The sequence below is a fragment of the Callorhinus ursinus genome, unplaced genomic scaffold (assembly GCF_003265705.2).
Source record: "Callorhinus ursinus isolate GAN/ISIS: 27379988/994484 unplaced genomic scaffold, GSC_fseal_2.0 scaffold12, whole genome shotgun sequence".
NCBI classification, from domain to species: domain Eukaryota; kingdom Metazoa; phylum Chordata; class Mammalia; order Carnivora; family Otariidae; genus Callorhinus; species Callorhinus ursinus.
This window is the reverse complement of record NW_027397074.1, coordinates 75,154,628-75,168,556: the sequence shown is the minus strand read 5'-3', so window position 1 is coordinate 75,168,556 and position 13,929 is coordinate 75,154,628. Positions and strand designations below refer to the sequence as shown.

Sequence of the window (13,929 nt, the reverse complement as noted above, 5' to 3'; positions counted from 1 at the left end):
TATGCATGCATGTGCTTGGGACACATTCTTTTCAAGGCTTAGTATTTAAATAAGACAGCTTGACAAGGCCCAAATGAAGGGCTGATTTAGTAACAGCTTTCATTATAGACATAATGCCTATTTATGTGAGACTTTAGGAATCTGAGGCAATGATCAAACCATTTGAGAATAAATCAATATGATGATTTTAGACTTGAAGAAAAGTTACTGAAAATAAAGGGAACATATAAGTAAGGAAAAATAAAATTAAAACACTTAATTCCCAGGGTGCCTGGGTGGCTCAGTCGCTGAAGCTTCTGCCAGCAGCTCAGGTCCTGATCCCAGGGTCCTGGGATTGGCCCCATGTTGGGCTCCCTGCTCAGTGGGGAGCCTGCTTCTCCCCTCCCTCCTGCTCCCTGCTCGTGCTCTCTCATTCTCTCTCAAATGAATAAATAAAATCTTAAAAAACAACAACAAAAAAACACTAAATCCCCCCCGTGGAAACAAATCTCTCTCAAATATAGGAGACAGAAGAAATCACCGTTATTAAGTACAGGTATAATGTGGAAAGATAAATTTACAATGGTGTATTTGTCTAGCTGAGCCTTTGTCTTTGTAACTTTAGAAGTCAACTACCTCTAATGAATACTCCGCATTTCACAAGCAAGGTGGAGAAAGCTGACTTAACTAAAGAATAATAAACTACTCCATAATCAAGGGTCTTGAGCTGTTCAAGGAACACATGAATTCAAATGTGTTTTTGTTACTATTGCACCTAGATAACACCGGGTGCTCAGCACATCCGCTGGGATGTCTTTACATTTCTGTGTGTTTCCCCACCCCAGCCTTAGTATGATCTCAGTGGCCAGAACCTACTGCTCTTCTCCAGAGGTCTGCTGTCTTGGGAGAGAAGACAATTAGCAAACACAAATAAAGACGTAATACATCCAACATGGATTTGTGCCAAGGAAAATGTAAAGCCAGGTGAGGGAACATCCATGTGTGAAATTGGTGCCATTTTGGGCAGTGGCGTGAGTTATCCTACTGGACACCGGGCTATTTTTTTCTCTTATTTATGTGATTCTCTTCATTTAACAAATATATCAGTGACATCTCTGTGTCAAACACTGTTCTAAACGATATAAATGAGCATAAGGAAAAGATAGTGTCCTATCCCTTAAAAGGTCTATGGATTCCTGGAGGAAAATGCATACAGTTTGTGTACACACACAATTATATACACAAATACACAAACACAGTCTCAATCACACATGCGCACACTGAAAGTTATACTAGATGTTAAGGCCTTTTTTTTTTTTTTTTTTAAGTAGGCTCGACGCCCAGCGTGGAGCCCGATGCTGGGCTTGAACTCACCACCCTGAGAGCAAGAATCGGATGCTTAAACTGACTGAGCCACCTAGGCACCCCTGATGTTAAGGCTTTTGATAGAACTTCAGCGTTAGAGGATATTCTAAATGTCAGTCATTCTAATAGGACCTCAGAAGGGTCATGGCTTGTATCATTGGCAGTTTTCCAAAGACGAGCATTTACTTCCTGGCTGGTGTGTGGGAGCGAGTCAACTAGCTAGTGAGGAACCTGAGGAAACTCCATTGACTGCTCAGTGACTACAGTTTTTTTATTCTCTCCGTGCTTTGTGCATTACAATTAGAATGTATCTTTTTGCTTTGTTTTTTAAGAAAGGAATAATTGTAAGAGGGAGTCAATTGCTACTGATGGTAACAAAAGAAAAGTCAGAGGGGCCTTGCAAAGTGATGGTTACTAAATATAATGGTGTAGTGGGCTCATGATATTTTTCAGTTTTGTATGCTTCCGTTTATAGAGTCAGTAATATGCCACTCCGACGTTCGGGGTTTGCGAGTGAGCAGAGCCTACGGATCGGACATGGCACAGTGAGCTCCCAAGGTAAAGAGGACAGTGTTGCCTTGACAAAGGCTTCATTGAAGGTGAAATCTTTTATGGCAAACCTTGGGAGGTGATAAGAGTTTGCTGGGTAGAGAGATGTGGGAAAGAACTTCTAGTTGTACGGGATGGCAGGAGCAAAGGATCAGTTGACGGAAACAGTGTTTTTGAGTTTAGAGAGTTAGAAGTCTTTCTGGCTAAAGACACATGGATTGGGTGCAGAAGGGAGAGCACAGGTGAAAGGAATTCCTGTGAAAAGGAGAGACTTGCAAATGTCCTAGATATTCTGTCTACACCTTGGCTTTACGGGAGTATAGATCAGAAGGAAGCAAGAAAGGCCACTTCGTGCTAGAAGGTGAATTACGAGGTAGTACAGTCAGCTCTGAGGAGAATTGGATTGCCATTTTTGCCCAGTGGAAATTCAGTGGTTTACCTTCTCTTCTAGGAAAATCCCACCCAAAATGCCAATACCGTTAAGGATGAAGGGGAAAGGGGGCTGCAACAGAAGTTAAGAAAGCCTCCTGACAGAAGGCACTGTGGGTCTGCCATGTGCCAGGTAGTGCAGTGCTAACTTTTCACGCCTCCTCTTTCACCTCAGAACACGGTGGGACAGGCTTCACAGGCATGCCTCCAGCTGAAGAAAATAAGTTCCAGAGAAATTAAATGTAGGGCTTCATTACCTGGCCAGAGCTGGGATTCTAACTGAGGGCTGACTTACTACAAAACCCTTAACTTATTCCTCTGTATCAGATTGCAGCAGATGCATACGAAAAGGATTGAGAGGAAACTAGAATCTTCTAAAATTCTAAAAGTCGATCTCCAGTTACTTTTGATTATAACAAATGAAAGCAGTGAAGGAATAATACAACTAACCCAAGTCGCTTTTGAACTCTGCGGCTCCAAAAAATATGTGGCTCCAAAAAATAGTTGAATAAGCATACCTTCACATCACTTGTCATATCATGAAGGGTAACCAAATGGATTTCCATTGAATACTTGCTTCAGTTTATTGATTTTTTTTCCTTTCTCATCCCTGAATGTTTTTTTGTATTTAGAGTTGAATTTGAAGTAGAAACCCATTTTCAAGACACCTACACATCCCTGTAAAGATTAATAAGGGTCATACGTGAGAAGGCTACATGGTTTTAGTCAAAATGGGTTTCCTGCTATATTACCGAGTCAGAAAACAGGAGGAAAGAACACTCTGGGATATCATGTTTAAATTAAATAAACAGTGATCATTATTTTTCTTGGGAAGGGTAAACATGTCTTAAAACAATGATTTGGTTGGTTTTATTTTTTGAAATATGAGATTAGATATTCATACAGATTATATGCTGGTAAGATTTCAGGTTTAGACTGGGCTGCTTACTAGTAAGTCAGCAGGAGTGAGAAATGGTTGATTGTTGGTCAAACCATAAGTGGACCCAGAGACTGCAGCAGAGTGGGGAGAACAAGGTCAGTCAAGAGGATCAGATGGCTGATTATTGAATTCCAGAAGAATTATAAAAGCTGTTAAGACTGTTCCATCTCAGAAGACAATAATGAGTAGTGAAAATGATAACTAGGGGCCTTGATGCAAAATATTTATCAGTAAGAGATACCATATTCTTCTGGCTCTTTCCCAGTCATCTGTAACCACCCTACCTAACCAGTCCTCTTCGACTCAGTTTATCACATCACCTTTTTATTTTATTCATAAAATTTACCACAGTCAGAAATTATCTTATTTACTTGCCTGTTTGCTTATGTGTTATCTTCTGACTTTGCCCACTAAGTGTAAGCCCCACGGGGTCAATACTCTGGTCCATGTTCCTCAACTCCTTGTCACCACTGCCTAGACCAACTTACGCTATGAAGGATGCAACTCTTACATACAGAGAGTTTTTGAATAATTGAGTAAATGGATACACCATTTGTGACATTCCAAGTATTAGTTAATATTAACATAAGTCAATATTTATAAAGTACTTAAAACAGGTCCTTGCACATAAATAAATGCTTGTTAACTAAACGAATATCTTCCTGACTAATATGAGCTGACTGATCTCCCTCATTCTAAATTAAAGTTACTTGTGATAAAAGAACATAGACATTTAATTCTATGACTGCAGTCATCTAGAACGTGATTAATAGTTGATGCTCTGTAACAGAATTTCTGACCATCAGTGGTTTTGTTTGCTTTATGGGGAACTTAAAGGAAATTAAATCTTTGGCCTCAACTGAATCCCTGTCTTTGGTTTACCTTCAAGAAAGAGAAATGCAGAATAGTTGTCCTTCCCTTATACTTCATGACATTTTGTAGTTCTTATCAGAATATAGTGAACCATAATTGGCTATTTGACAGTATAAACTTTATTGGAGTGCAAGCTTCGTGAGAACAACCAAAAACTTATCACTGGTCATTGTTGTATCCTGAGAATGTAGCTCAATGGCTGGCATAAGGTAGGTGTCCCAAAGATGTTTAATGAAATAATGTGCTAATGTGGGGAGGAAGGAGGTATCAGGGTATTTTTGGAACCTTCTTGAATCCTCACACAAATACAGATGGGGCAGCTTGACAGATAACAAAACTACAACCTAAAGACAGGGTTTAAAGCAACACTCAGGATAGATTTTTTTTTCATTATTTTTATTATTATTTCTCACAGCTCTGGAAGCTGCAAATCCAAGATCAGGGGTGCCAGGATCGTTGGGTTCTGGGTCACAGACTGCCAGCTTTTCATTGTAACCTCACACAGAGAGTAGAGACAGGAAGGAAACTCTCCTAGGACTCTGATAAGGGCACACATCCCATTCATGAGGGCTCTATCCTCATGACCTCATTGGATCCTAATTCCCTCCCAAAGGCCCCACCTTTGGATGAGGAGCGGTAGAGCTTCAACATACTAGTTTTGGGGGAATGCAAATATTCAGTCCATACTAGCCCACCAGTGATCACTGAGTAGAGTACCCATTGCTGTTACCATCACAGAAGAGCCAAACACAAATATTTTGCAGCTCCTGGTGAAACAGCACAGTGCCACTTAGAGTCGCACCAAGGGGGTAACACCTGAGTCCGATTAAGCCTCTGCGTCCAGCTGCCAATTTGCAGCTGAACAAAGGAATGTTGAAATTCATCGTGAATTTGCAGTCATCAAAATTCAGAATGTGGGATACTGCTGATTAAATGGCCTGGTTCTTGTAAAAAGTGAAAAGCAAGAAAAGGGAAGAAAAAGGGGGGCTGAAGGATAATCCTACGTCATAAAAGCAATTTAAAAGACATCAGTTTTGGGCGCCTGGGTGGCTCAGTTGGTTAAGCGACTGCCTTCAGCTCAGGTCATGATCCTGGAGTCCCGGGATCGAGTCCCGCATCGGGCTCCTTGCTCAGTGGGGAGTCTGCTTCTCCCTCTGACCCTCTTCCCTCTCATGCTCTCTATCTCTCATTCTCTCTCTCTCTCTCAAATAAATAAAATCTTAAAAAAAATGTTTAAAAAAATAAAAGACATCAGTTTTTAAAATTAGACGTGTCTAAGGAAGCTCACTCGAATCAAAGCCTCAAGAAGTACAAAGAAGTAATTACTGCCTATTAGTATTGGAGGTACAGGGCTATAATGGGGATGGGGAACATGGTAAAGCCTTTGGATATGAGTGGGAAATTTATCTTATAATTCACTAAGTTATATGTTTGCTTTGTGTGGTTTTCTATACCTCGTGTTTTGTTTTACAATAAAAAAGGTAAAAAAAAAAACTCCCAGGAGTTTGGGCAAATAGATCACAAAAAGCCTAGAAAGGCCTAGTGATGTGTAATACATGGTACAGAAACATTACACATCATTCACTGATGACTCTGAGTATGTAACTAGGTATATACACTGATTACGTATGACTCTGCTTTAGATTCTGGCTGTGGTGTCCAGCCCAACTTCTTCAGTAAATTTCATATCCCCTGGCTTAGACAAGGGATGGAGAAATCAGTTGAGCATGCATATTAATTCCTCTGTTTGATATCATGTTTTGGTGGTATTTTTCACTAGCAAAAGGTTTACTGAGCAGCTACGATGGGCTGGGGCCCTGGCCTAGGCATTTAAAACAGAAAGAGGGGATTGGAATGGTTTTTCCAACCAGAGGGCATAAAGTACTGTTGCAAAGTGAGATTTGTTTCCCCCCATTTCATACAGATTAAATTGCATTGACATGTTCCCTAATTCTCAACATGGAACCTCTTGACTTCCATGAACCAGAAAAATACTGGGGTTAAAGGGCCTTGAGTTTATTTTAACCTAAGAAGTCAAAGGGCAGAATGAATTTATGCCCTGATAATGCTGAACAAGTCTTTAGTTGACAATCAAATCATCCCTCTCTCTCTTTCTCTGTTTCATTGTTTTGTCTTTTGCTTTTGAATAATATTAGATAGTTCAAAGCATGATGCCTGTTAGAAATTTCTCAGTAAAAAGCAACATTACCGTTTCGTAATACAAATATTGACTCGGTATGCTGGCCACCTAAAACTCATATAATGCTATATGTCAATATACCTCAATTTAAAAAACTGAAGGGAAGTATTTCCTTGTAGTAAGTAAGACGAGTATAAGGGTGAATTAACTTTATTCAGCAACTAATAATACGTTTCTTCATATTCTGGATTGGCTGTATGTCTACATCTTCATTTTCACAGCAAGCCTCTCAAGTAGTTGTTACAATCCCTCCCACTTTGCAGATGTCAAAACAGAAGTGCCAATGGTTGTGATTTGCCTGAGGACATCCCCCAAATTAGGTGGGGGAGCTGAAGTTTGAGCCAAGCCTTCTGTCTCAGGGTCCCACGTTTGTCCTTCCAAACAGATCGCTAAGGGGCCAATTTCTATTCCAGCATCCTTGTCTTGTGTTTACCCCAGAGGCTGATTGCCTTTTAAAATGCTAACGGAAGGGGAGCTTTCTTTTTCCTTCTCATCAGCTTTTTCTCCAGGGAAGGGACGAGGATTTTCCATTCAGTTGGTTTCTTTAACCTTAATTTCCTTTAATCTCTGAGCTTTAGACTTATTAGTTGATTGAGATGAACGCCACAGGAATTTCCAGACACCACCATCCATCGATGGCAGTTTTCCAGTTGACTGTTCAACCCGATGAAATTCAACCTGTCAGGCAAGCCAAACGAAGAATGGCAGTAAGAGGAGGTGAAGATAAGGAAATGATTCAGAAGAACGGCTGATTTAGCAAGTCGTCGTCTTCCCCTGTTTTATTTCCTTCAGTGCAAAAAATGAGCCGTGATCAAGGTCCTTGCCTCTGTTCATCTAGCACGCCCCTGGAGAGCGGACAGGGTTAAACTATTTACAGAGAGCGCTTCTGCCTTTACTTGATGCTGAGGCCAAATAAACAATCAGCGATGCAAATACCACAGGCCGGGGGAACTGTTAGCTACACAAGTACTAATTACTCAAGTATTTACTACAGCAACAGAGGCATCAGCGTGCTAATTGGGCATTGTTTGGGCACACTGGAATTTGGGGCTAATTTTAATCCTCCCTTTCCGAAAACCCCTTACTCTCTTAAATAATCTTTGTTCATTTTCGCCAGCCAGAAAAATCGAAGCTATCAAAATACAGGCTCAAGCAGGATAGCAAGCAAAGCAGGAGGAAGGGGAGAAGGAGGTGAGGGGAAAGATAGACTCCGACTCAGCCGCGCTGCGGATGGCACATGGTACACAGGCGACTTTCTGTGCACGGCGACTAGGGTGCATTTTTCCTTAGTGCATCTAAACCTGAAAGGCACCGTTCATCCACTTCTTCAGGCTCTGAATTGTTCTGAATTAATATCCGAAGCAGAGAGGGCACGTTTCCATTCTAACTCTCCAACTTTCATCCACTTCCTCTCTCTCCTTCCTTCCTGTCCGCTCCCACTATGGGTAAGATGATCCCATGACTCAAAACAAGTGTATCCTTAGGACATTCTGCCCTGGGTGAGGTTTTTTTTTTTCCCCTTGAAATTGTAAGTGAATTTAACTTGAGTACGAGAAAGCTTTTTGAAGGTAAATATAAAAGTAAGAACTTAGCAATGGAAAACTAGAGATGCTGAGGTTAAAATTAGCCCGTGACAGCACCTTTCTATTAATAACTGTGTCTGCCTAGATGGCCAAGGTTCTTCAGAGGGGCTCCAAGGGCATTACAAGGATCAGCCCATTGTGTGGTCAGGAAGTTCACTCATGAGCTGTGCTTTCTCAGTGGGAACTTCTGAATTCTCAAAGGACTCTAAATCACAATGTAAATGCTTCAGGTATTCATAGGTAATTGTTAAACGCAAAGGTAAATTCTAAGTTGGAAAGAAATACATTAAAAGTTTTGAATTTAAAAGTTAACTTACCCTTTAAGAAAACTCAAATGAGGGCGCCTGGAAGTCTCAGCCAGTTGAGCGTCTGACTCTTGGTTTTGGCTCAGGTCATGATCTCATGGGTCCTGAGACTGAGCCCCGCATTGGGCTCTGTGCTCAGCAGAGGGGAGTCTGCTTGAAGATTCTCTTCCTCTGCCCCTCCCCCCACTTGCACGCTTGTATGCAGGCTCTCACTCTCTCAAATAAATCAATAAATCCTTAAAAAAAAAAAACTCAAAACTCTCTGCCTCTAAAGCGGTTAGTCACTGAGAGTAGGTTTTCAGACTTCTTTGGAGAAAACAACAGAAGACCTCCACTTTGATTCACTTTATACCTACTAATTTTACATGATATTCAAATATATGATAATGTATAGCAGTATAAATGCACCAGGGTAGTCAACACCAAGAAGTCTTGCCAGCCAGGAAGTCTAGACCGGCTCCTCATATCATTCATGCCCAAGGAAAGGCACAGGAAAAGTCTCAGAATCAATAGGAACGTTTCAGTGAGGTAGAGTTATAAAAATTTAGCATTAGGAGGATTAACAAAGCATCCGGTATTAGATTTTAGAAAGTGATGGAGATGGTGAATAGCTAGTTAGGACTTACGAATCAGTGAAAGGACCAAATGACCAAAATATTCATTTTAATTAGTAAATGAAATAGGCTTCATTTATACCATGGAATCCAAAGTCATCAATTGAAAAAAAAAAAAACTAATAAAGAATGGCACTCCCATGACAGAGAAAGGGAGACAAATTTACTGACAAGGATATCACTTCATAGATGATTTTGAACGAGAGAAATTATAGAACAGAATGATCTCAATCCTGTGTGTGTGTGTGTGTGTGTGTGTGAGAGAGGTTTTATTGTTCACACTCAAGGGAATGTAAAGCACTCTTCTGGAAAAAAAAAAAAATCCTCAGAGCTAATGACCATGGGTAACCGTGTTGACAGTTAGTTGTCATGAGTGACTTCAAGTTCCAGGGGAGTCTTTCTAATGTTATTCTGGGATTTTTGATTCATATCAAATGTGGATAATTTCAAATTATGAGTGAGTGTAATCTCTTTATTATATCCTAGAATTGAGAAGATTTTTAGATTTTATGTGAGCATACACATACACATGTATTTGATATAAATCAAAGTGTGCCAGTTCAGCTTCTGTCTTGTGCTTCCCTCTTTGGTGGAACAGTGATGATAAAATAATCATGATCATGGGAAACAAAGTCAGAGATGTTGGTTATTATGACACATCTAAAGATAAAGGCAAACCATACACCGGCACAGATAATCCATTAACTGTGTCCATTCAAATTATCCATGTGGACGACAACACCAAGGTTGTTGCTAGGAAGTGTCAGGAGTTGCAAAGAATGACCATAGCTACTGACATTACCATGTGTCCCCACCAGCAAGATCAACTGCAGGAGTCCATTCAAAAACATGCCATAAAAATTCTTTTGCTTCCATAATTCTTGAGTCATACGTAGCAAGTGATTGTGTGTGAAGTTCTTAAATGGAGAACTGTTGTATTTTTGTTCAGTGAATACCTAATTGCAGAAGAACACTTACTTCAGTGGCTGTTGGAGAGAAAAGAACTCTGCCCAAGAGCACTGATAGAAATCTTCCGAAAATCTATTCCAGAAATGGAAAATGGCCCCCTTCATTAAAGAGTTCCACCAGCCTTCCTCTCTGACTTAGGTTGACACCACCTTCTTCTGTTTCTCTGTTTATTACTAGAATGCAGTCCCAACAGTACGTGCAGCCGCGTCGAAAATTTGCAGCTGCCTTCCTGGCATTCATTTTCATCTTGGCAGCTGTGGACACTGCTGAAGCAGGGAAGAAAGAGAAGCCAGGTAAGCTGTAGGGTTATGAAGGCAAGACTGTTCATGGATTAATGTCCGTCTAATCCAAACTGCCTGATTTTTGTCTTCCCTCCCTCCCTCCCTCCCTCCTTCTTTCCTTCCTCCCTCCCTCCCTCTCTCCTTTCCTTTGTTACTTCCTTAGAGGAACCTAAGTGACCTCCCCCCTGATCCCCCCGCCATAAGTCGTAAAATACAGATGATGATTATTAACATAATCATATTAGTAGCTACTATGTACAGAACACTGATGAGCAAGCAGGTGTTTTACTTATGTTGAGTCTCTTCCTCAAAAAAGAGTCCTGCAGGGAAATTTTGTTTTATCTCCTATCAACAAAGGGGGAAACTGAAGCTCAGAGCGATACAGCCACTTTTCTATGTCACTCCCGTGCCATAAATAGTAGGCTGTGGAGCTGGGAGTCTGTTTACGTCTGTGATCCACCACATTTAGCTTATGTTATTCCATCTCCAAGACAGAGAAAGGAACATTGACTTGCAATGAAATGCTAATCTGACAACCATTACTTCTGAAAGAACGTTGCCTTATTTTTCATGTTTCACTGTTTTTGAACATCTTTAGCAGAAGTGTTTGCTTCTAAAAGGGGATGTCATGAGATCCCTTATACAGTCCGAAGCACGTAGAGTTAAATTAATATGAGTTCTGTCTCCTTCAGTTTTCCTTCTCCCTTCTCTTGATCACTCACCGACTCAGTCATTTGGCTAACACGTGTCGAGGTGCTACGATTCACTGGACGGTGAAGACAGAGGTCAAAAGCACAGACCCCGCAATTACGGTGCCCTGGCATGAAGTTTGTTATAGGAATCAGGGTTTCCCAGAGGTTGACTGCGGTGCCTTTCTTTTTTCCAGAAAAAAAAGTGAAGAAGTCTGACTGTGGGGAATGGCAGTGGAGTGTGTGCGTGCCCACCAGTGGGGACTGTGGCCTGGGCACCCGGGAGGGCACCCGGACTGGAGCTGAGTGTAAGCAAACCATGAAGACCCAGAGATGTAAGATCCCCTGCAACTGGAAAAAGCAATTTGGAGGTAACTCCCACCGCTACTGTCCTGTTAATTTAATCTTCCACTCTGGGATAATGCTTGCCTTCTTCCACCAACTAACTTTTTGAGCTTGACTACCATTTATTTTAAATAAGTTGATTTTATCAGATCGCGAATAACCAGATATCTTGCCTCACCCCCTGGGTTTTTCAACTTTGGTGCTACTACCATTTGGGGCCATGTCGTTTTTTGTTGGGGAGAGCAATGTAGGATATTATTCTGTGCACTGTAGGATGTTTAGCAGCATCTCTGGCTTCTCTCCACTGGTTTCTAGTAGCACTCCCCATCTCCACCAACTGTGACAACTAAAAATGTCTTCAGATATTGCCAGATGATCCCTGGCGTCAAACTAGTCCTAGATCGAGAACCACTGTTGGCCCCTTCGGGACATAATATACCCTTGATCCCTCCTAAGTGTGCATTGATCTACTCTCCTCTCTCTCCCTCTTCTAGTTCTCATTCCTTTTTTCTTCCTTCCACCTTCTCTTATTTATTCTCCTCCTTCTCCAGACATCTTTCTGGGACTTTTAGTCCCCCCCCCTTTCTTTTGATCTTTCCCCACCATCCACACTGGTTAATAGATTTACTTACCAAATCCAGCAAGGCTGCTTATAGTCCCTTTTCATAGACTTTTCTCTCGCTGACCATTGTCATTGTCCTGCTGGCGTCCTCTGCCTGTCTGGGAAGGAGTCCTTCTACACTTCCAACTTTGAAACCCACTACTGAACACCCAGATTGCCTGTTTCTTCCACGTTCCAGACTTTTTGTCTTTCTTGGCCATGGTGGTATGCAATGCCCCAAATGTTCTTATTCTTGGCAGAAATGTATTCTGACCTATAAGCCAGTAAAGAAGGACAATGAATATACACGCTGTATCTTTTTCATTCTCTATAACCTTTGGGGTACTTTTTATGAATGGTAGTAAGTTCTATAAGCCCATGGTGAAATTCAGATACATTTGGTCTTAAATTACATATGGGTTCCCTAAAGACCCACCTACAAAAAGTTTTTAAAAGTGTGTCTTAAAGAATGAATGCCTGGAATATATAAAGAACTCTCAAAACTAAGAATCCAGTTAGAAAGTGGGTGAAAGACATGGACGAATGTTTTACAATAGATGATTATAGGTGACAAACACTGGAAAAGACGTTGAACATCTGTTCCCTGTTAGGGAAATGGAAATAAAAACCAGGGAGTTGTCACTGTATACCACATACCTATCAGAAGGGCTAAAATGACAATACCAAATGCTAGAGAGGAGGTAGAGAAATTAGATCACTCATACCTTGCTGATGGAAATGTAAAATGGTACAGCCACATTAAAAAGGAGTATGGCAGGGTTTTTTGTTTATTTTTAATAAGAATAAACATCTGTTTACCATACAATACAGTGGTTTCATTCTTGGCCATTTATCCTAGAGAAACGAAAACTTACGTTCCTCTAAAAATTTGTACACGAATAGCAGATAGCAGCTTTACTTGTAACAGCCAAGAGCTGGAAACAACCCAGGTATCCCTCATCTGGTGAATGGTTAAGCAACCCGTGATCCATACCTACCATGGAATATGACTCAGCAATAAAGAGGAACTGATTGTTGAAACACCCAAGTGGATGGACCTTCAGGAAATTATGCTGAGTGAAAAAAAAAAATGCTAATCTCTAGAGGTTACATACTGTATGCATGATTCCATTTATATAACATTCATTTTTTTTTTAGGATTTTATTTATTTATTTGACAGAAAAGAGACACAGCAAGAGAGGGAACACAAGCAGGGGGAGTGGGAGAGGGAGAAGCAGGCTTCCCGCGGAGCAGGAAGCCCGATGTGGGGCTCGATCCCAGGGCCCCGGGATCATGACCTGAGCAGAAGGCAGATGCTTAATGACTGAGCCACCCAGGCTCCCCTATATAACATTCTTAAAATAACAAAAATTATAGAGATGGAAAAGAGATGAGTGATGGCCAGGGCTCAAGCAGATGGGAAGGGAGGAAGGTGCCTCGGCCAAGGCTATGACAGGATTAACCCAAAGGACTGTTGTGTTGGCGCTCTTTTGCCCATTAATGCTGTCGGTGTTCACTCATACCTACAGACGTGACGCCGCCGCACAGAACTGAATGCGCACTTGCACACATACCCACAAATGAGTGCGTGTGAAATTGGCAGAACCTGAATCACTTCTGTGGGATGTATCCCTGTTCATTTCCTGGTTGTGCTCAGGAACTCTGGTTATGCAAGATAATCACAATTGAGGGGAAATAGGGTGAAGGATATAGGGATCTTCCATATTATTTCTTTTAACTGCATGGGACTCTACAAAAAGGTAAAAACAGAAGTGTGTCTACCTTTATGGCACTACTAGAGGAACTCAAAGATTTCTGTTTGGTCCTACCCTGCCTTTAGCGGAGTGCAAATACCAGTTTCAGGCCTGGGGAGAATGCGACCTGAATACCGCCTTGAAGACCAGAACTGGAAGTCTGAAGCGAGCCCTCCACAATGCCGACTGCCAGAAGACAGTCACCATCTCCAAGCCCTGTGGCAAGCTGACTAAGCCCAAACCTCAAGGTAGGTTCCTGTCATTATACCACAGTGTTCAGGTGCAAATGTTGATGGACTCACGCAGGATCTTCAGATGTGGAAACTCGAATTTTCTGGAAGGAAATCTTAGGTGAATTACCTTAAGAAAGGGATTGAACAAGCCCTGTATGTTGAGCATCACACCAGTGCTTTTCAGCAGGCAATTGATGAGTTCAAATCAGAGTCCTCTGC

General features: G+C 41.4%; 1 protein-coding gene across 2 annotated transcripts in view; it reads left to right on the top strand.

The window, feature by feature from the left end:
• The window catches only part of PTN (pleiotrophin), a 97,106-nt gene that overhangs the window by 64,652 nt on the left and 18,525 nt on the right, over positions 1–13,929 (top strand). For both annotated transcript variants that reach the window (XM_025854830.2, XM_025854829.2), the window contains exons 2-4: positions 9,984–10,099; positions 10,974–11,147; positions 13,564–13,725. In XM_025854830.2, coding sequence (XP_025710615.1) covers positions 9,985–10,099; positions 10,974–11,147; positions 13,564–13,725 — 451 coding nt within the window. In that variant the 5' untranslated portion in view covers position 9,984. The remainder of the gene's footprint in view (positions 1–9,983; positions 10,100–10,973; positions 11,148–13,563; positions 13,726–13,929) is intronic.